The sequence below is a fragment of the Strigops habroptila genome, chromosome Z, assembly GCF_004027225.2.
Source record: "Strigops habroptila isolate Jane chromosome Z, bStrHab1.2.pri, whole genome shotgun sequence".
NCBI classification, from domain to species: domain Eukaryota; kingdom Metazoa; phylum Chordata; class Aves; order Psittaciformes; family Psittacidae; genus Strigops; species Strigops habroptila.
The window spans coordinates 95913858-95934958 of record NC_044302.2 but is presented as its reverse complement, the minus strand read 5'-3'; the positions used below and the strand labels follow the sequence as shown (position 1 = coordinate 95934958).

General features: G+C 39.9%; 1 protein-coding gene across 4 annotated transcripts in view; it reads right to left on the bottom strand.

The window, feature by feature from the left end:
- PIK3C3 (phosphatidylinositol 3-kinase catalytic subunit type 3) overlaps positions 1-17606 on the bottom strand; it is a 70793-nt gene extending 53187 nt beyond the window's left edge. For 2 of the 4 annotated variants that reach the window (XM_030512360.1, XM_030512362.1), the window contains exons 1-6: positions 17432-17606; positions 15432-15620; positions 14819-14962; positions 12485-12614; positions 6701-6787; positions 5287-5382 (exon numbers count right to left, since the gene is read on the bottom strand). In XM_030512360.1, coding sequence (XP_030368220.1) covers positions 5287-5382; positions 6701-6787; positions 12485-12614; positions 14819-14962; positions 15432-15620; positions 17432-17556 — 771 coding nt within the window. In that variant the 5' untranslated portion in view covers positions 17557-17606. The remainder of the gene's footprint in view (positions 1-5286; positions 5383-6700; positions 6788-12484; positions 12615-14818; positions 14963-15431; positions 15621-17431) is intronic. The other 2 variants (XM_030512359.1, XM_030512361.1) reach the window with 1 other exon arrangement.
- Positions 17607-21101: the final 3495 nt, after the last annotated feature.

Sequence of the window (21101 nt, the reverse complement as noted above, 5' to 3'; positions counted from 1 at the left end):
GTGGAGAAATCATCATGCAGTTATCATGCAAATGTGCGTCTCTCCAACACGGGTTCCACACAGAGCATGACAGTCTCTTCTAGAAGGTCAAGCTCTGCTGCTCTGCAGCACTACGACAGAAGCCCACAAGTTTTCCTTAGGAGAGTCTAACCTGCTACTGCATAGAAAAGGGAGAAGCTGTATGTTTCCTGTTTGAATCAGGCAGAAGGAAAAAATACAAAGCGTGACACATGACAAAAGAGCAACTCTGTTTCTGTCTTCCAGTCACACGCAGCAGTTTGGTTTTGTTGCTTTTTTTTTACCTTAGAAGCATAATTCAGCATTAATTGACACCATCTAGGGAAGAACATTTCATTTAAAAACAGTATAAAAACAGCAGAACAGAAAAACAACACCACCAGTGTAATATGTGCTATGCTGTATTTATACTTAGTCTGTTCTCATTTATTTTGGAGCAAATTTCACTTCAGAATAAAGTTTTTGTAACATACCAATATTTCCTTCAAATATGTAAGTTCCAGATAATTTACTCAGGTTTGCTTCTGCCCCCATACTCCTTTTTTTTCCTACTGCTTTTCCAATCACATATGCCTCTTGGGATGGCTTTGCTTTTATACTTTTCAGAAGTAACTTTCAAAGAAGTGAGTGGCTTGTATTAAGGGAAAGAAAAGAATCATGCATCACCAATGGGACGTAGGAGTTAAAATTGCCATTAACCTTCAAGGAGAATTTTTTTTTCTTCTACATAAATTTTGTGTTGCTGCCTACGGTAAAAGATCTCTTGCTATTAAAATGCATATTCAGGAAGACACTTCTATTACATTTATTAGTGTGCTACTTTTTTACTTTCTGAAGTAAAAATTTTACTGTCAAATATGATGGTAACTACACTCACAACCCTCCTATTTAAAGGAAATATGCATAAAATCCGGCTGTGGCTCCCAGAACATAAGCAGGATTGCTTTTCCTATCAGTCTTTAAAACAAGTATCCATACAAACACTGAAGAGGGCAAAGAGGACATTAGCCACAGTTTTTCCATTTTAAAACTACACTGCCTAAACAATTAACTTAGCTTTCATGCAATTATATAGAATCTGAGACCTCATTAAGTTCAACCAGGCCAAGTGCAAGACGGGGCAACCTCAAGCACAATACAGGCTGGGCAGAGACCGGACTTGAGAGCAGCCCTGAGGAGAAGGACTTGGGGGTGTTGGGTGAGGAGAAGCTTGAGCCCAGAACCCCTCCATGTGCTGGGCTGCACCCCCAGAGCGTGAGCAGCAGGTTGAGGGAGGGGATTCTCCCCCTCTGCTGCGCTCTGGGGAGACCCCCCTCTGCAGTCCTGGTCCAGCTCTGGGGCAACAGCACAAGAGAGACGTGGAGCCGCTGGAGCGAGTCCAGAGGAGGACATGGAGATGCTGAGAGGGCTGGAGCAAGCATTCATGGGACAAGTCACTGCATCAGGAGTTAACATTTTCAGAATGGACTACTTAAAGAAATCTTCAAGAAGGCACAATGCCATTAGTTTGCCTGTGAAGGATGTCAGTTGTTTAACTTCCCTTCCAATTAGATTAACATGCAGCTCTAATTCTCTGTCATACTTGGAGATCATGACATAGATGACTATGACACTGACCATACAAACTTACTAACTCATACCAACGCCCGAGAGTCAACTCAATTAGCATTTGAATTTGATCAACCGTGTGCTGTTGAAGTGTCTCTCCTGAGCATCACCATGCAGTGAGCTTTAGCTCACAACATGGAAGTTTTAGAAATACCTAATATCCTCCAACTGCCAACAGTCATTCAGCAAATGGGACTTGACTAAAGCTGTTCCCAAGCTTAAGAACACAGTGCAGACACTGGGCCTTCAGCAACCTCTTCACTCTGTAGCTCTGCTCCTCTTGGCTGCATTACTTACTAGCACAGCAAGAATCGGAGATGTGATTTTGCCAACAATAGCAACATCCATACTAAACAGCATTAGCTGGCTTTAAACTACTATGTTACAGAGCTTTAGAGGTACTTCACCACATTAAGGCCAGTATGTGTGACTTTTATATAAATAATATAGTCCACTTAAGAAATTCAACAAAATTTTCTGAACCAGTAAGACAGTTCTGCACTTTCCTGAAAATCAGTTTCATATCAATTAACAAGGAGGTTCCATTTATCTTATTCTTTACTCAAACACCATTTCAAGTAACGTAAATGGGATCCAACTCCTTCCACACAAAAAATAAATGGACACCCAATGTTGTAGACATTACATTTTTTTTCAAGCCATGAATAAAGGCTCCAATAATGAGACTAGCAACTTTTAAATAAACTTGCAGTGTAATCAATACATTTATTCAAACAAAGGTTTCCCTTGAAACTGGCACAAAACCACATTAACGATAAATGTGGGTGTTATTTGCACTTGAAAAGTCACACTGGTTTTTGTCTAAATGGAGCATTAGAAGCAATGCTCTCGATACTAGCAGACTGCTATCCTTCACATCTTGAATGCTGTATTAAAATTAAGTTAACAGAGAACATGGAAAGAGCCATTGCCACTTCACTTCACTGTAATTGAATGTGGAGCCAGAGAATCTCAAATTCTATCAGCCACTGTTTAACAGGCCAGTTTTTCATAAACACTTGAAAACAAATTTATCAACAAAACTGTGACAAGTAATCTCCACTTCAACTATCGGTCACAGGCAGGTGACAACAGAACCTACTTTCATTAGGCTCAATATACTGGATTGGTGATGCCAGATATGTAATTGAAGCATGACAAAACTGAGAAGACAGGCACTAATTTATGTACCGTTTCCTACTGCTGCCAGAAAAGGGTCAAGAACTTGTTGAAAAGCTACTTCGTAACAACAAATCCCTCAAACTGCAGTTAGTTATAGCTTTAACATCTGCTATTGCACATTCAATGACATTATTTCCACAAGAGCAGCCAATTCACAGTTATTTTCTTCCATACACTTTTAATATGCTTAAGAAGCATCTCTTAAAAGAAAGATGCATGCCTGAAGTCTGAATCTTCTTTCTCGCACCTTGCACATCTGTAAAACCATAATGACAACAAAAAAAAGTTGCGTGTGTAAATCAGGAATAATTCATCTATAATGGTAGGTTTCTGGAGCCAAGAGAGAGAAATCATTTTTAGGATTGCCTCATTCAACTATAAAAGAACCAGCACAACATAAAGCCACTCACTAGCCATGCTTATCAGTCTGCACCTGTGAGAAGTACAGCACCTTCTAATGTAGAAAGCTGGTGGTCAGTAAAGTGGTTCGATATCTTGACCATATTCTGTCATGCTCTCCAGGCACGTATTTCCTTGATTTCCACAGAAGTAAACAACTTTATTTTGTTTCATGGAGGAATCTGACACATTGTAGGTTTCACCATGATTTGTAACGCAACGGAGCTTTGTAATAGTAATGCCCTCTACAGTAGCCGGTTCTGAGATAAGTGTATAGAAGCACTATGAAACTATTCTAAAAACAAAGAGACCTGGAAAGGTGGGGAAAGGTCTCATTGTCAACTACAGTCCACATAAAACAAAAAAAGCTAAAGAGTTAACCTAGGCATCTCCCCAAGGCACATTTTCACCAGAATTACCAGAATCCAGAAAAAAAAACCCTAACCAAAAATCCCACATCAAACTAAAAAAACAAACGCAAACAAACCCAAACAACACCCCCCCCCAAAAAAAACAAAAAACAAAAAACACCAATGAACACCCCCCCCCCCAAATAAATAAAAAAACCCCAAATCAAAAAAAAAAAAAAATCAAAACTTACATGATACTCCCCCCCTCAAAACACACCGGATACATTCGCCTCACATTGTGGGAGGAGTCACCAAGCGCCATGTGGAACTACTATTTCCTCCAGAAGCATTACAAATGCAGCTACCACTATAGGGGATACGTGGATAGAGCGTGGACGTCCACATACATTATTTTTATATCATGTTTGCAAGACACAGCTCTTACAAGGGCCTGGAAAATATCTTAAACAGCTGCTCATTTTTGTTATGACTAGAGCAATTTGAAAAACAACCTCAACAGTTTCTTTTATTGTGTCATCTCTGTTAAAATAAGTTCTAAGATTACTGTTGTTCAGTAACATATTAATTCAAAAAGCTAGATTAATAGCACTTAAACAGCTCTTTTTTCAAACATTCACAAGCTTTAACTTGCAACAGATCAAACAGCTGAGACAGATTCTGCTCTGTGCCTTCTCAGAATTTTTTATGGAATCCTGCTTTTTGCATTTTATTACTGTATTTTCAGTACCTTCATCAAGAATCTGAAGTTAAACCAGAGTTCTTCACTCCAGATCAACTGGTAATGTTGTCACATACATAGAAATACTTGTAATCCATTTTCTGTTGTATTAACATTATGTGTACTGAGATTTTTTAACATTCTCAAAATGGATGCTGCTTAAAGTTTGTGCCTCTGACCTCAACAGGTCTCCAGTCTCTTTTTCTACCTTCTTTATCTTATACAGTTGCACTTTCTGAATTCTTATGAATCTAAACATGCTGGATTTTTAGAGGCAATTACTGACTTTTTTTTTTTTTTAAAGCGGATTACAGATTTACTGCTTTTTCTATTTCAGTGGGTCTTTCCACAATACATAGGTCCATAAAAGTACCAGTAATGCCTTCCAATGACACACTGATGTCTGTTAAGCTCAGTGTTAATCTTTCATTCCATTAAAGCTGAACTCATAAAAAACACCGAAGACACTGCTTTGGAGATTTGTTTTGTTAACAGGAAAATGCAAGACATTCCAATCCAGTCTTTTACTTAATTGACTTCAAACCATTTTCAGCATGAAAGGCTGAACTTTTAAATCTGTTCATTTTAGGGAAAATGTTCATGAGCAGAGCTTCTGTGCAAAGTTTTAATAACTTATCTTTTATAAAGTTACCAATCAATACAGGTACATTTCTTCCTGATGTAAGACATAATTTTACATACAGCTACTCCAAAAGTACTGCTGGGTGACTGAAGGAGCCATAAATCAAAAAGTTCTTAATCACTCACACTTATTAAATTCTGTAACCTTGAACTGTATTACACGAATGATTGACTTCTGCAATCTTGTTGCATCTATACTATTTGATTTGTATGTACACAAACAGTTGCCGCTGACAGCTGTCTGCTGCTATCCCGCAGCGGAATATTTCACCTCAGTAGAAAAACCCATCCATTTTAGGTGCATATGCTGCTTTTTAAAGACGACCATAAAGCCTGCGAGGCACATACCTTTTCGTAGTAAACTATTCCATATTCTTTATCATCACACTTGACGCAACGGAATTCAATCATCAGGTACATAAAATTAGAACTTCGTTTTTCCCTCTGAGAAGAGAACCAACACAGATGTGTATCATGTATTAAAGTGCATCAATCTTCAGCTTTCTCAGCACAGCAATTACCCTACTTCCTTTGTGCTATAACTGATTAATTAGATTATCAGTTGTTGTGCTATGAAATGATTAACTGAACAATTGCTACTACTTCAGACCACATCACCTTCTTCCCAACATTCTTACTTCCTCACATTCCCACTTCATGATAAATATCCATATGTAACAGATAAAAATCTGTTGTTTTCATCAGCAACTGTAGTCTAAAGGTCTGAAAAAAGGCAATGAAGAATAACCAGGTGACAGGGGGTTTGTGTGCGATTTAAAGAAATAAAACCCAAACAAACCCATTACACACAATTATGCATATAAGGGTCAAAAACCAGAAGACAAAATACCAGAACTTTTTTAGATAACACCATGAAAGAGACAAATTAAACTTGGACCAGAAGATTAGATTTGCAACTCATTCACTTTCAGAGGAAGATTTGCTCATGTGTGCGTTTTTTAAACCCTTTGCTTTGAAAAAGTGATCAGAATTTTAAAATCTAGGCGCAAAACAAGAAAAAAGTTATACATAACCACTACCAGGAACATATGATTAATAATGAAAACAAACATCTCCTTTAATACTGAGCATATTAAGTTTGGTTTATGCATTAATAATGGATTGATTTTCCAGCACAGACAAAGTGGTTCTGCATTTCAGGTACAGCACTAGAAATCAGTAATTTTTAGTTTTCTGTAATTTTCCAGAAAGGGAATTACAAAGAGAAAAAAAAAAAAAAAAAAAAAGAAAAAGAAGGGATAGGCTGAGTTCTGAGGGTTTATTAAAAAAACAAATTTAAATTCAAAAATAATCTGACTCCCAGAGGTCTAATTATAAAGGAGGCAACCAAAATCTCAAGAGCGCAAAGCAGAAAACAGAGTTCTGTTCTGCAAGATGAGTATAATTAGTTAAATGTTTGGGGGTGACTTTGCCTAATGAGAGTTAACACCTCATTCAGGTCTTGAATGAATATTAAAAAAACCCAAAAACCAAACCCAACCAGACTCTGGCTCTGAGCAACCTGATCCAGTTCAAGATGTCCCTGCTCAGTGCTGGGGGTTGGACTAGATGACCTTTGCAGGTGCCTTCCAACACAAACTATTCTATGATTCTACAATTCTCATAATTGCCCAAGTAAAATCAACTTTCGGAGCTTAAAGAATTATTTTCCTTTATCATATACACTGACGGCTGAAGAAAAATAGAAAAAGTACTTCGAGTTCAGTCTCCTAAGCAAAGGTTCCATATCAGATCCACCTACCTCATTGATCATTTCTATTTCTCTAAAGGTCAGTCTGTCCAACCAGTCCACCTTCACCATGTGACCTTGCCGATGAGACTTGGTGAGCTGCATGAAAAACACAATTAACTGGCTCAGAGCAAGGAAAAAAAAGAGTATCAAAATTATAATTTAATAGGGATGCTAACATGAAATCAGGGTGAAAAATAAAGGAACTGGAAAAAACAGAGGAACTGGAAAAAATGCTTGCACAGGACACACGCAGTAGATCCTTGTAAACAGCTAAGCCATGCCACAAAAATAATTCTATTATCTAAAACACCAATCACAGCAAAGACGAAACCACACTCCAAGCACATCACCTTTGCATTCTGAACACACTAAAACAGGAACCTGTTTTTTATGAGAAGTAACGTATTTCATTTTTTGTGTTACTACATTTGATATAGTAAAACTTACAAAGCCAAATAAAAAAACCCCATATTTTAAAAAATAGCCAAATTGTGTCATTCTGCCCTTGTTAGCCTTACCTAAACAAGTTTTCAGACTGCGAGTTAGACATCACAATAGGTCAGCCGAAGACTTAAAGCAAGTCATAGAGAGCCTGTTCCTCATTTCATTTTAGTTATCTGAAAAGTACTTCTAGATTTACTCCTACATCTACATGTTGCTGTAGTAATAGCAAGGAAGTTGCATTGTTTAAAGGACTACCTAACAGAAGAAGGGTTAAGAGGAAGAGAGATAACAGAAAAAGGAAGTGAAGATAGCAGCCATACTGCCTGTTGTTTCAGATGCACTGACACACAACAGTTTTTCGTCATCTCAGAAGTAGTCCACACAAATACAAACAAGAATCATCTTTTTGGTTCCTAAGAAATCACAGGTGTTCCTCAAAGAATCAGTAATTCTTGCAGTACGCAAGAAGAGATGCAAAGGGACTAGAAGACGTGAAGTTTTTCCATGTTTCAAAGAAATCGATACCTGTTTAGAAAATGTCCAGTGAAAAGTCCCTCAAAACTATTCCTATTAAGAGTTACAACTAAGGTTCCTCAGTGGTCAACCTGCCCACCCATGAGCATTTAAATTTGAACACTCACACTGACTGCCACGTCTTTCCCAGCTGCCCAGCAAGGGGACAGGCAATATACAAAGAAACCTAGGAAAGCACATGAATAGAAGGTATTGTATGCAGGAGAGCACAACAGCAGCCTACTTCTTCCATTCAGAACTGCAGGTGAGGTTACTACAAAAAATTAACAGAAGAATTAAGACCTGCCATATGATGGGAGTTGTCTAGGTTGCACGAGTATGGGCACAAGTATTAACGCACAGCAAGGATGACCCAGGCCAAATACAAGCCCCATCATGATGTACTCTGCAAACAGCATCATCTTCATGTCCAGGTACAGATCCTGACAAACTCACAAGCCAAGCTTCAGAAACACTGCAGAATCCAATAGCTTTTTACATCTCTTAGAAGCAATGCTGACATAAGAGACAAGAAAAAGTCTAGTCTTTAAAAGACTGTAAAAAGCAATTAAAGACATTAATAAAATGAAATGTCAGTGTTCTGCAATCTCTCTGCACGTGTTCTTATATCAGTGGAACTGATCTGTCAAATATCAGCTGGTAAGCACTTATCCTTGTCTTTTAACACCTTGATCAATTGCCCCTTCATATCCAACTACAGGCCATGTTGCTTGTTCACTTTCCACAGTGACTTCGTGGTGTTTAGGACAAGTTCAGTGTGATGTTTGTGGGGTTTTCTCTTTTATTCACCTCCCCAGAGCTTAATTTGGGTTTATGGTCTAACACCACTTTGGATACTGGTTCCTACCTCTATGCAGGAAACAAAACTCCCAATTAGTTTTCTTGGAACCAGTTTATGTCAGAAGGAGGTGGAATAAACTACAGCGCACACCATGGCCTCTGTACCCACTCAAAATCTGAATTAAATTTTAAGGCTGATTACTTATGAAAACAAGCATGACAATGAATGCCAATACTTGCTCATTTCACAAACATGTTATCTGATTAATCTTTCCTGATTCTTGGTTCCTAACAGAGATGAGGTTTAAAATTTTCCAGTGAATATTAAACCTCAACTATAGTTATGGGCACTACTAAAGTAAAGTACTAATCAAAAGCAGTCACAATTTATAAAGCAGTCAAAGCTGCTGGGAAGGAAAACCAAGCCAAAGTCAGCTGGGAGGAAAATCCTGGTTTTTTGTTTTTAAACTAAAGATTTGCTAGGAACCGGCCATTTCAAGAAGCACTAAACAGTAATATAGGCATGAGCATGTGATCGCTTTGTTCTGACCTTGTTCCATGAAACACAAAAACATAATCCCATGAGAATTATGAGAATGTTTGCTTAAAGCAGCTGATTCACATAGCATTTCTTTAAGCTGTAGACCACAGTACAGCTTTACAGAAGTAATAAGATTTTGATGCAAACTCTGGAAGATCACTGAAGCTTCTAAGAATTAATGAACTCTGTTCAGTATACAGTAGGAGCTTTTCTCATTTCTTTTGTCCCCAGTAAACTCAGGGACAGCTAATCTGAGCTGCAATAAACTTCATAAACTAAACAGCACAAAAGGAAAAGGAAGGGCAGAGGTAACAAAGTATAATCCTTAATAACATTTCAGGATGCTGGATGTAACCAGTGCACAGAAGCTCAGTCTTTGGGTTCTTTCAACTTATCAGCAGCCCTGTAAACAGGAACATAATATGGTACCATTTTTTTTTTTGCTCTCTTATGTTATATTCTGCAGCCAGTTCAACAAGTTCCATCAGCAGTATTTCAGACAGAATGTGCCAGGACTGTACCAAAAACATAAGGCAAGACTTGGCCTTTGCCTCATATGTGACTAAAACGCATTTCGACAGTAGAGAAACAGCAGCATGCAGACCAGTTGTACTTAATGCATTCACAAACATCCTACCTACTTCACAGAAAAGGTCTTCTCAGCAACGAAGGAATTACCTTTATATGTCATTTTAGCCACTTCTAAATGACTCCCTACTCTTTTTTTTCAGTTAATAAAAATACTTTTTCCTACGGAAGGTAGCCCTCTTATTTCCACCACCTTAAACCAATGGGTCAAAATTTTCAGAATACCACATATTCACATCCAGCATTGATACACAAATTTAGGATAGCATTTATCAAAGCCTTGGGAAAAATGGTCACAACTCATTTCTTGTTCATTTTCTTGTTTGCTGCACTAGAAAATAAAGATAAAAGTAATTTTTGTATGTTTTAGAGGAAAATATTGATCTCTTAAACCTGCAAACCTCCCTTACAGAGAGGAAAAATATCATAATACTGCAACTTGTAAGGCCTGCATATGAGACCCAGAAGATCTGAAGGCGTATGTGCGTGCATACATACACAGAGAACCATTCTCTTTGATTAATATTTAACCTTAAAATAAGAAAGTTGTTAGTGCACTCCCTTCAGGGAAAGAAGCATTTATCATCTGCTACTAAATAATAGGCATCCCTTTAGATACTATCTCACCATTGTTATTATCTAATTTCATCCAGCCAACAGGTGGTGTGAGAGAAGTGAATGGATCAAAAAGAACTTGAGAGTATTTTTTGTTTAAGTAGAATAAATTAACACACCACTCATGGGAGAAACATCTTAATGTTATTAATATTTGAGCACGCTAAGGTATTCCTCAATCTTTCCATTAATATTCCTCAGTACGGGAAAAATCTGTGTTCACGATGACCCCAAGCCATGGCTTTTTCAGCAGCAGCAATTTTACAAGCAACCATCACGTTTTGTAAGAGCACAACCATATGGCACCTCAACGTGAAATGCGACTTGCCATAGTATCAATTATTCAGGTAAAAGGATGAAACTCCTCCAGCAGCCAGTCACTGGTTCTATGCAAATTCCCTATAATAATAAATACCACACACACAAAAATTCAGAAGTACGCCAAGAGAATAAAAAGTGATCTTTTAGATGGAGAAAAGGTCCCTCAGCAAGCTCCTGTCAGAAGTTACTAATTATCCGGAAGAATCTAATTTGGCCTCTGGTATTACACATCAATCAACTGCATGACACTTCTAAATGATGCCTGTCCAATAAACAGGAAAAAAAAAAAAACAACCCCCAAAAAAACCCAAGAATAACAAAGCCCACTCAAACTCATCTTGTTTTAATTAGCCCTACTCCTCTTACCTATATTTAAAGATACTATCACATACAGTAGCATCAGGAGGCATTCAGTAACTGATATGTAAGCCCTAGAAAAAATGAAGCTGATTGTGCTTAAACAAAGGCTATTTAGGAATGATACATCACAGGAACTCATCTGCTGAGAAAACAGCTGTGCAAATGAAAGCTCTCACAGACACACTGCCCAGAAACCCTTTTTACTTTGCTACCATCTGATGACAAAATGGTTTTATACAGAAATACAGCAAAATACCACTGAAAATAGCCTCATCTTTCAGAAATTATTATCTCCTAAAAACTGCTTTCAGAGGAGACGAATGGGAACAGTGATGTTATGAGCCGTTAACTAGAATTCTCATTTGGGATGTGAAAGAATTCCCTCCTTTTCCTCAGAGGCTTTGAGCCTTCCGCTCCCATATGCCAAAAGAAGAGCTAGAACAGACCCAGAATTAAGACTGAAATACTCTGCATTATTTGTATTACTTGAGCTAGGGAGCATAAGGGAATAAAGCAACGAGGAGAAAATCAACACTGGTAGGGTACGGTCATGTTTGCGTAACAGAACTAACATGAAATGAAAGGCCTACACTCCAAAACCCCTTCTTGGAAACCTACTGCATACACCATGTAACCATGTGATGACCTATAACAAGCCTTGGTATTTAGTGTCTGTCTACAGCACTTCCTTAGCCTAAAGGGGATTTCTTCTACTGCAATCAAGAAATGGGGCATCATGACTAGCAGAAAGCTTTAAGTGAGTTCTCCATTACAAATTCAAGGTGAACTACACCCTAAATGAAAGTTCGCTTATTTACTGTGATAAATCTGTACATGACAAAATGGACATATTTAAGCCACTGGACTTATCTTTCACTAGGAGTTGCACAAAGATGGAAACTGGGAGGCCAAGATTAAGTAGAAAGTACATTAAGTGGGTCGAGTGATTTGGCAAGCTTGGAATAAGCTTACCTGAAGAATGAGAAAAATCAGCCAGCAAAACAGTTCAAGAACTCACATCCACTGATCAACTGCAGAAGTAGTTTTGATGGCAAAAACACACTCTTGCCATCAAGCTGGGAGAAGAAAATCCTAATACACACACATATCCATGAACTTAAATGCATTAAGCTTTGCTTAATTTTTGCAGTTTTACCCAAATTCTTTCTAATGCAGAGGCATCTTTCTAATGTCATGCATACCTGAACACTGCACCAGAGAGCCTTAAATCTAAACAAGGGCTACTGAAAGAAAATAGCCCTCACAAGTTACTGTTAGGCACTGCTCTTACTGAACCTGATAGAATTTTGGCTTCCAGCATCTTCAAGGCGTGATCACAGTTTCATTCTTTATAAAGAACTAGGATGTTAAGTTGTTACAACAGAATGCGATGTATATTAAAAGGTATTTATATGTCCCCTTTAAAAATATACTACAGAAGCCAATGGGTATGATCTAGCTTACACACTTTTATAAATTCTGTGAAGTATCTAATCAAAGGAAGACAGCTTTCACACGAGAAAACAACGTGAGAAGCCTGTATTCATTCCACTCCAGTGAAAGTGCAAGCTTTTCACATACACCTTACAGGTTACTTGCTATACCATTACCTTAGCCAAGCGGCTCATCTGATCTTCGGAGACTGTGCTGCTGGTTCTCCCAGGAGTTTTGGTGGGCTCTGAGCCATCAGCTTCTACATTGGGCCAGACTTTCAAATCATGCATTCCCTGACGAAACATACTGCAGGGGGAAAAAAAGCAGAATCAGTTCAGTACATTCAAAATAACACACCTGTCAGGAATCAAAGCACAGTAGCAGCTGCAAGAAAATGAAGTAACTTCCTTTGCCAAGCCTAGAAACACTCACTGCCATGCACAATTTAAATGAACTGCTAAAGTGCCTTGCTCCTTGTGCCCTCTATGGCCTTCAGTTAAATTGGCACGGAGTTTAAAAGAAAATTAGTAAGTCTGAACTAAGTTATTTGGCAAGTGGAAGAAAAATGGGTAATTCCAGAAGTCAGTGGAGTGGTATAAATGCAAACTGAGGACAGAGCTTGACCTTCATAGTTTTATTATTTGTAATGAAGCAGAAAGTATTCCTCTTGACTTCCAAATTATAATACTGACTTTAGGTCTGCTAGTCTGAAAAAAAAAAAAATTCAACTAAAAAGCTACCTAAGTTTCATTTGAAGGTTGACTGCTATGAAGGAGGCTTCTGAGCTGCCAGATAAAAATAAAATTAAAAAAATTAAAAAAACCCCTGCAACCCTCAGAATGACATTTTCTCAATCTGTGCTTGAAATTGAATTGGTAATTGAAACATTGCAGTGAACAGAACTTTGCAGGGTAGCTGCCCACATCTTTTCTTTGCAAAACCTCCCTTCCTTACGTATTTGTGCTGATCCACCTATAAAAGATGCTTCAAGAAATCAAGTAGATCGCTTAACTCGAAAAACTTCAGGTAAATACAACTGCAAGGAACACTTTAAAAAGTCAACTATTAAAAATGAGAAATATCAACCAGAAAGACCTTGAATTTACACATTGCTGTGTGGAATACTACTACAAAGGTTTCCATTCACAAGCAAACATAAAATTCCAAAATTACTCATTGCTTCTTGTCCATCTACTTCCCCCAGGTCGCACATGCTGGAAATAAATGTAAATTTCATTTATAAATTTTATCTTTTTCCAGGAACTATGCTCTAATGTTTAAATAACTACCAACAGTCTTTGGGGTACAGTACAACCGATCCAGTTCAATTTTCTGCCCAAAGACAATGTCAATCATTTTGTTAAAGCACAGAGACACAACCTCTCTCTACAGTCACTTTCTGCATTCAAATATCATTAGAACAACTTTCCTAACACTAACCTAAACTTTTCCTACACTTCAGTTTCTTCTTATCACTTCTTATCCACTGACAAGACAAAAAAAAAAAAGACTATTTCTCCCCTTTTTCCAACACTACCTGCATACCAGAAAAGAGTTCCTACAGTCTTTTCTTCAGCCTCATTAGTCTTTACTCCTCCTTCATCACACCTATTTGCTAGACATTCAATGATAGGCTTCCAACAGTCAGCGACTTGCTTAAAGTCAATTATATAGAACTGAACGTATGCCAAACGAGTATGGAGGGGTATGGAACATTGTCCCTGAATGTGCACACTTGTGAAGTGTTCATATATTCAATGTTGTTTGCACATTTCACAAGAGCATCATGACGATGAACCCCGCAAAACTTAAGATTCACTCTAACCCACAAATCTTTTATTCTATTTGGCAGCTGCTCCCTATTCTGTGTTTGATGCAAAAAGTACCAGCACCTCATACTTTTCCCTGAACTGCATCCTGTATTTTTTTCAGTCCACTCTGCACTTAGTCAAGATCTTTCTGATGTATTGTTCACCTTCCAGCACACCTTTAATCCTTCCCATCTTACTGTTATCATCCACAAATTTACCAAACCCACTCTCTAAAGGATAACAGATTACTAATTTTGAAAACTTCAGATTTACTGAGTTACACGTTATTCTTTATAAATAAAAATTATAAATAAATTTAAAAATAAATTTATAAATAGATTCCTGTCTGCATTAACCGCCCAACTGCAAGCCAATTATGTTCAGTAATCAGTACTGGCACCCCTGGATTACAAAAGTGTAAATAGGAAGTGACTTCAACATTTGCTACCTTAAAATTCAAGCTTACACATCTTCAAAAAAAAGCCTAAGTGTTGGTGCTATACAAGAGAAAACTATTTTACAACACTGTATCATGTATGAAGTTACACATATGAAGAAATAATCATTTATGTATCTGATTTTTCAAACAAGGAACTGTTAACCTGGCTTACAAAAAGAGAGGGCTTACCCTCTCGTAACCACTGCTACCTCACTACAAGTGAGATTCAAATCTATACCACAGAAGAAAAAGCAGTATACCCATATTTCCCAAAGAGCGAGACTGTTGTTCCTCCCACAGGAACTGCTTTACCAGGTCCATACACATCCCAGATGGTCAGAGCCACCTGTGCATTGCGAGGCAAGTCCGGGTACTTCACTGGCAGTTTCAGCCATTCATTCCAGCTGCAGAGAAACAACTCTTTATTCATCATAAAACTTTAGAATTCAGGTAATCTATTAGTTTATTCAAACCAGATTCTCCTTAGAATATGAATTTATAAGGGCAGAGCATATTTAAAAGGTTAGAGCCCAAAGAAAAAGTACTCTGGCTTGATGGCTAAGTACCAAAGATCAGTCTGTCCAGTAAATAGTATGAAAATACGCTAGTCCAGGCCCCAGAAGTTATTTAAGAAGTAAGCCATGCCCAAACACACAAGTGACAGTTTTATCACTTACCCATTACAAAAAAGGTTATTTTGTGCTGTCATGGTAACACTTAATAACCATACAGAGACTTGAAGAAACTTAAGCTGTTTGAAGAACACACCAGAAAAGTGATCTTTCTGACAGAAATAAAAACCGTACGTATCTATTTATAAAACTTGATGCCGCAGTAACTGAGAGGAATATGAAATGAAAGGCAGTCACTTACTTCCACCTAGTGCTAAAAGCCTTGTAGGAAGTTCTAACTGGAAGAGCAAGAGGCTTCCCTTCTGCAAACACCTGACAAGTTACGTACAAGTCAGAGCAAGTTTCTTGATACAGTCCCGAGAACTTCAGCATTGGATCTTCTAAGAGAGCTTTGTAACTCTTCTGTTCTCTTTTCCCTTCCAGACTTCCTCTGGGGGGGAGGTAGGCAGGAAAAAAGAGAGAAAGAAACAATAATTTATTTTATATACAGTTAATAGCCTATTCTATTTCTTTAGCTTAAGTTTAGAATACTCAGCACTGAGGCTACCCTCACTGTTCATTACTAGCCCATAGTAAAATCCAAGTGTCAGAGAGGAACTCAGGATGTGAAATGATGAACAAATACAGGATTTATTGCTATACTGACTTAGCAGGGGAGGAAGAACAGGGAAGGGAAGAATTACTTGTTTGTCTTTTCAATGGACATAACTTCATCTAGTACAACCTGCAGATTCTCAGACAGCATCAGATGAAGGACCTTAAGAAAGGCAACAACAAGCATCAGACTACACGTGCTCCAAACACTAGTGGGAAAAAGAACCCCACAAACAAACACAGCCAAAAACACCCCCCAAAAAACCTCATGATTAAGAAAAGCCTCTTATGACATGTGTATGTATGGCTTTGGATGCCAGCCATCTCTCAAGTTAACAACAAATCAAAGCTCAGCAGAATGTTCAAATCAAACTTGATTAAAGTCCTGCAACAATGTGCAGAATGCTATTGGTAGAGTACACTGATGGCATTTATCAGGCCTCAGCTATACCATGATGAGAACAATCATGCATATGAAATATCTGAATGTGGATGCACATGTGAAAACAAAATAACAAATGTGGTGGAAAACATGTAATAACATCAATTATAATATCAATTATTATCAAGAGATAACATCAATCTCCCAGCAAACAAAAACCTATTAGTACCACAAAAACTTCAGAGTGGATGAACAAGCTTCTTGCAAGAAACTAGCAGAGCACATTCCAAGATGACATGCACTCTGATGCACAAAATCCTAGCTATACCTTTGGCAGAATGAACTAGCAAAGAGGACACATGCATCTGCATTCACATATCATCTTCCATTCGGAACTTAAACAAGTCCCGAGTAAGTGTCCCCAAGTTAGCTTTCAAAGGGCAATATACCTTAGTGTAGCTACATTAGGTACACTACATTTAGAGCCAGCTATGTCCCTCCTACACAAATGTAAACGCCCAACTGCTGTGATGCAGAAAAATCCCTAACTTCAAAGATGATCCAGTGCACGGAGAGGGCACAGAGCAGCCTGGTTTAGTGGAGGGTGTTGGAAATGGACGAGCTTTAAAAAGGACCCTTCCAAACCAAACCAGTCGGTGATTCTGTGAAACACAGCATGGGATCCTAGCTTCAACAGCAGTGCTTGCACATACATGGTGAGAAACACACCAGCTGCTGCCCACAAAGGAAAAAACAAGAGCAACTTGCTTTCAAAGCAGCCCGCAAACAAGCAGGAAACTGTCACCAGTGCATCCCTTCGCCCTAACGCTGACGGGTGAGGCAAACAAGCAGGAAAGCGTGTCACCAATGCATCCCTTCGCCCTAACGCCGACCGGCGAGCTGCGGGAGCAGAGGGGGAGAGGGTACCAGAGACAGCGCTGAGCTGACAAGCAACCCTTGCCTTAAAGCCCTGCCGGACCTAAGGCAAAGACCTCTGCGAGGCGCTCAGAGCGGAGCTCACAGCCCTGGCCCTGCTGACACCCCTTTCCTTCCCGGTCCCGTCCCGTCCCCACAGCACCGCTGGGCGCGGAGCTCCCGGTGCCGGCGATGGCAGACAGCGCGGCCAGGCTTCGGGACCCAGCGGAGCCCCGCGGCACGGGCCCAGCCTCCCGCAGCCCCGCAGCGGCCGGGCCACTTCCCCACACGGCCGCTGCCGCCCGCGGCGCAGCAAGGGGTCGCTGCACGCCCCGTCCGCCCTCACTTACATCTTCAGCTGCACGTTGATGTCCAGGTCGCAGCTGTACACATAGAAAAGCTTCTCGGCTTCCCCCATGGCTGCGGCCGCTCCCCGCCCCCACCACAACAACCCTCGGGGCCTCCCTCTGAGCATGCGCCGCCGCCGCCATTTTGCTTAAGGGAGGAAGGAGCCTGGTTGCCGCAACTATCCTTTACCAAAATGGCCGCCGGAGCAAGTCAGCTGAGCGAGAGGTCTTAAGATGGCTGCGCCCACGCCGCGCTTTCGCACCGCCATGGCTGCCGCGGGCTGTACGGCACGCAAGATGGCTCCTAGGGGGCGCATGGCAAGATGGGGCGCGGTCGCGCCTGAGGCAGCGAGGGCCGGTCCGGCCGGCAGCACGTAACAGAAAACGACTGTAAAACAGAAGTACGGGATGACTCGATACCTGACACAGGCAACTCACAACTTACATGTTATAAACTTGCGATTTTAAAGAATCTTAGTGTTTCGAGGGTAATGGTTTCAGGCGCTTTTAAGTGACAAATATATACGCATCATTACTATCCCACTGTTACTATGTCTATGGGGAGGAATGCTTTTGTAAGGAAAGAAGGACTATTTCACCTCAACACTATATTTCCTCTCCGCAGATGCTGTGACCAGGAGGTCTTGTCTTTATTTTTCTCCAAAACAACTAGGAAATTAGAGAAAACCATGACCCAGAACTGTATATCGCTAAAGTGAAGCCTTTGCTTTCCAGCACTGCCAAGCTGGCATGTGTCATGAGTGCAAAACCTAACTTAAACATAATAAATTAACAAATTTCTTTGCACAGATGATGTTTGAGATTTATTCTTTTTAAATGATATCTTCTATCCAGTTTTTTCCATCTTCGTTTGTCGCTTCTTGACCAGATTTACAATTTCTTCAGCTCTGCCATTCATTTATTGCCTGCCTCATAATTTTAGATGGCTTCTCTCTGTTTGTTAGTTTGGTTCCAATCCAGTTTTCTACATAAAATCTCTGCTTTCCATAACAAAGATAAACAAACGTTGCTGATCTTGGCTGTGGAGAAAAGGTAAAACATAAAACTGTAAAATTTAAGAGACAAATTTCACAGTTTTAAAGCTAAGCAATGTATATTCTGTGTGTGCACAAATAGCAAGTACTTTCATATGTTCGTACGTGTGTACCTGTTTCGGTATTATTATGTCTCAGGAAATATTGGATTATTTTTTAACTACTGGAATTAGTAGTATCTCACCATTGATTTCACTATTAGAGTAATTTTTAAGTCATTATTCAAGTTTTGTTTATCGGAAGAAAAGCTAAGGGGAAAAAATACAGAAAACCTCTGAAGCTGGCATTAAGAGAGTTTTTGAAGTGGTATATTTCCCAATTTTCTCAGATTCCAGCGTGTCTTAACTAAAAAGTACATTAGCTCTCGGTGAGGCAAAAGAGGAGAGAAATGTTTAGGAAAGACATTTTTGACAATAAAATTGTAGAAAGATGCAATTTCAATCAAAAATGTCGCTTTATACTACTTTCTCATATGAATAATCTTACATTTATAAGTTCTCAAATCCTGCCCTAGAGGCAGACAGAGTATTTTTCACCTCAAAGGATCCTAAAGTATGTTGAAAATGCAGTGATGGACATACTGTGCATGTCTGGGAATCATTGCCTGCCCTGCTGACACAGATCCTGCTGGAGGTGATAGATGTCCCAGTGGGTGCAGTGTCTGTACGACGTGCCACACACCGAAAGCTGAGCAGGACCACTTGGTACGGAGCAGATGCAGAGCTAGATAAGGGCATTATCCCATTTACTCTCTGCTTCTGTGGATCCTTCAGGGCACTTGGCATTCATGGCAATGTCTATGCTGCTAAAAACAGCCGCAGCATGCTGAATCAAGCAGTACATGTGACTCACATCTGCCCTATCTTGACTTGGCCCCTGCAGGCTGGTCCATCTGTATCCCAACTGCAGTAATATTTGGTTCATCTCTAAGCTTCAGTGCCCACTCTCGTGGCCAAAAGATGCTGTTGTTTCTGTGTATGTTTTCCAGCTCAAAGTGCCTCATACGTAAGGGTTGTTTTGCAGCCTGCAGGGAGGTTTTTATAGTGTGACATCTAGGGCATGGCGTGAAAGCATGTTGTGGTGGTTGAGTGTTTCTGGCCTACTGAAGTAGGGAAGGATTATTCCAAGTGCTGGGTGTTAAATAAGACACATCTCCTATTGCCAATCTGCAGCACACCCATAAGCAAACTTTTCTGGCAAGTCTACTTGGCTTTCTTCTTTAGGGAGACTAATGAGTATATTCTGTAAGGAATTCCAGAAGTAAAATAGCACACACTGTACAGGCAACTGCATATATGTGGTAGCAGGAGCAAGTTCATAGAACCACAGAATGGTTTGGGTTGGAAAAGACCTTAAAGCTCACCCAGTTCCAACCCCCTGCCATGGGCAAGAACACCTTCCACTAGAGCAGGTTGCTCCAAGCCCCGTCCAACCTGGCCTTGAACCAGCGTATCAATATCGCTGATGCTCCAAGTACCTTGCGAAGCAAACTCTGACCTTCAATTGTGCCAAAAGGAAAAGGGCATCTCTCCCTTCTGGACTTGGGGTGAAACCGAGAGAGGGATCTGAGGGACTAATCGGCCTTACTTGTCACCGGTTTTCCCTGGTTATGGTCCAGGACCCCATTTCAGAGAGTTCCGCATCCCAACAATGCCGTAGATATCAGTCTCCTGCTCCATCGCAGCCCTGCCTGGCCCAGCCATAGGCTCCACTGAGCCAACTCCCACTCTTGGGCTAATGTCCCATCCCCATGGAGCTGTCCTGGTCGCCCGGCAGTCTGCACTGCTCTCTGACCACAACACAGCCCAACCACACATTCCTGAAGTGCCCTAACATTTACTGCCTGAGTGCTTGATCTTGAAACACCAATTTAACTCAACACATGTCAGCATTCACAAACTTTTTGAAGACAGGTGCACAAAGAGAAACCTGTTTTTTCCTCGTGAAGTCTGTAAGTAACTGGCTAGCTACAGATAGATTTAGTTACTTGCTGATATTAAGCCATTCTTGTCATTGAGAACCTATAGCAAGCGCAAGATTGACACTCTTCACTGCTTTGCTCATGCATTAAAATTGCCCCCATCCTATTTCTGCTTTTCAGTCTGATAGTTTGTCAGGTCCCAGAAGCCTGATGAGGTGAAGCATTGAGAAAACAGCGGGAGCAATAGAGAGCTTTGCTGCTGACACGCTTCTCTTTGGAGGGAATGGAGCTATTTTTCTTGTTCTGAAGCAAAAGTATCACTTGCAGTTCATATTCGATAGTGATTCAATAGTCACAGAGAAATATGTAACCTCTCAATCCTTTTGAGAAATATGTACCATCTTCCAGAGAACGACATTGCTTCCTCATACACCATCTATTTTCTGCGAGTAGGACTACCACAATAAGCAAGAGGACCGATCAGTTCACATGTTCAGCCAGGTCCCACATTCTTGGTAAAGACTTTAATGGAAGTTGCTGAAAGTCATCTGCCCTTCTGCATTTCTACTGCACTTTGCTATTACAAGACTTTGCTCCTAAAGACACGACTATTTTCTGTCTAGTGTGTACCAGGCCTTTTCTCACTGAGGTACAATACCACTGAGCAAAGTTGCTGAAAGTAGCTGTGTTGTCACAC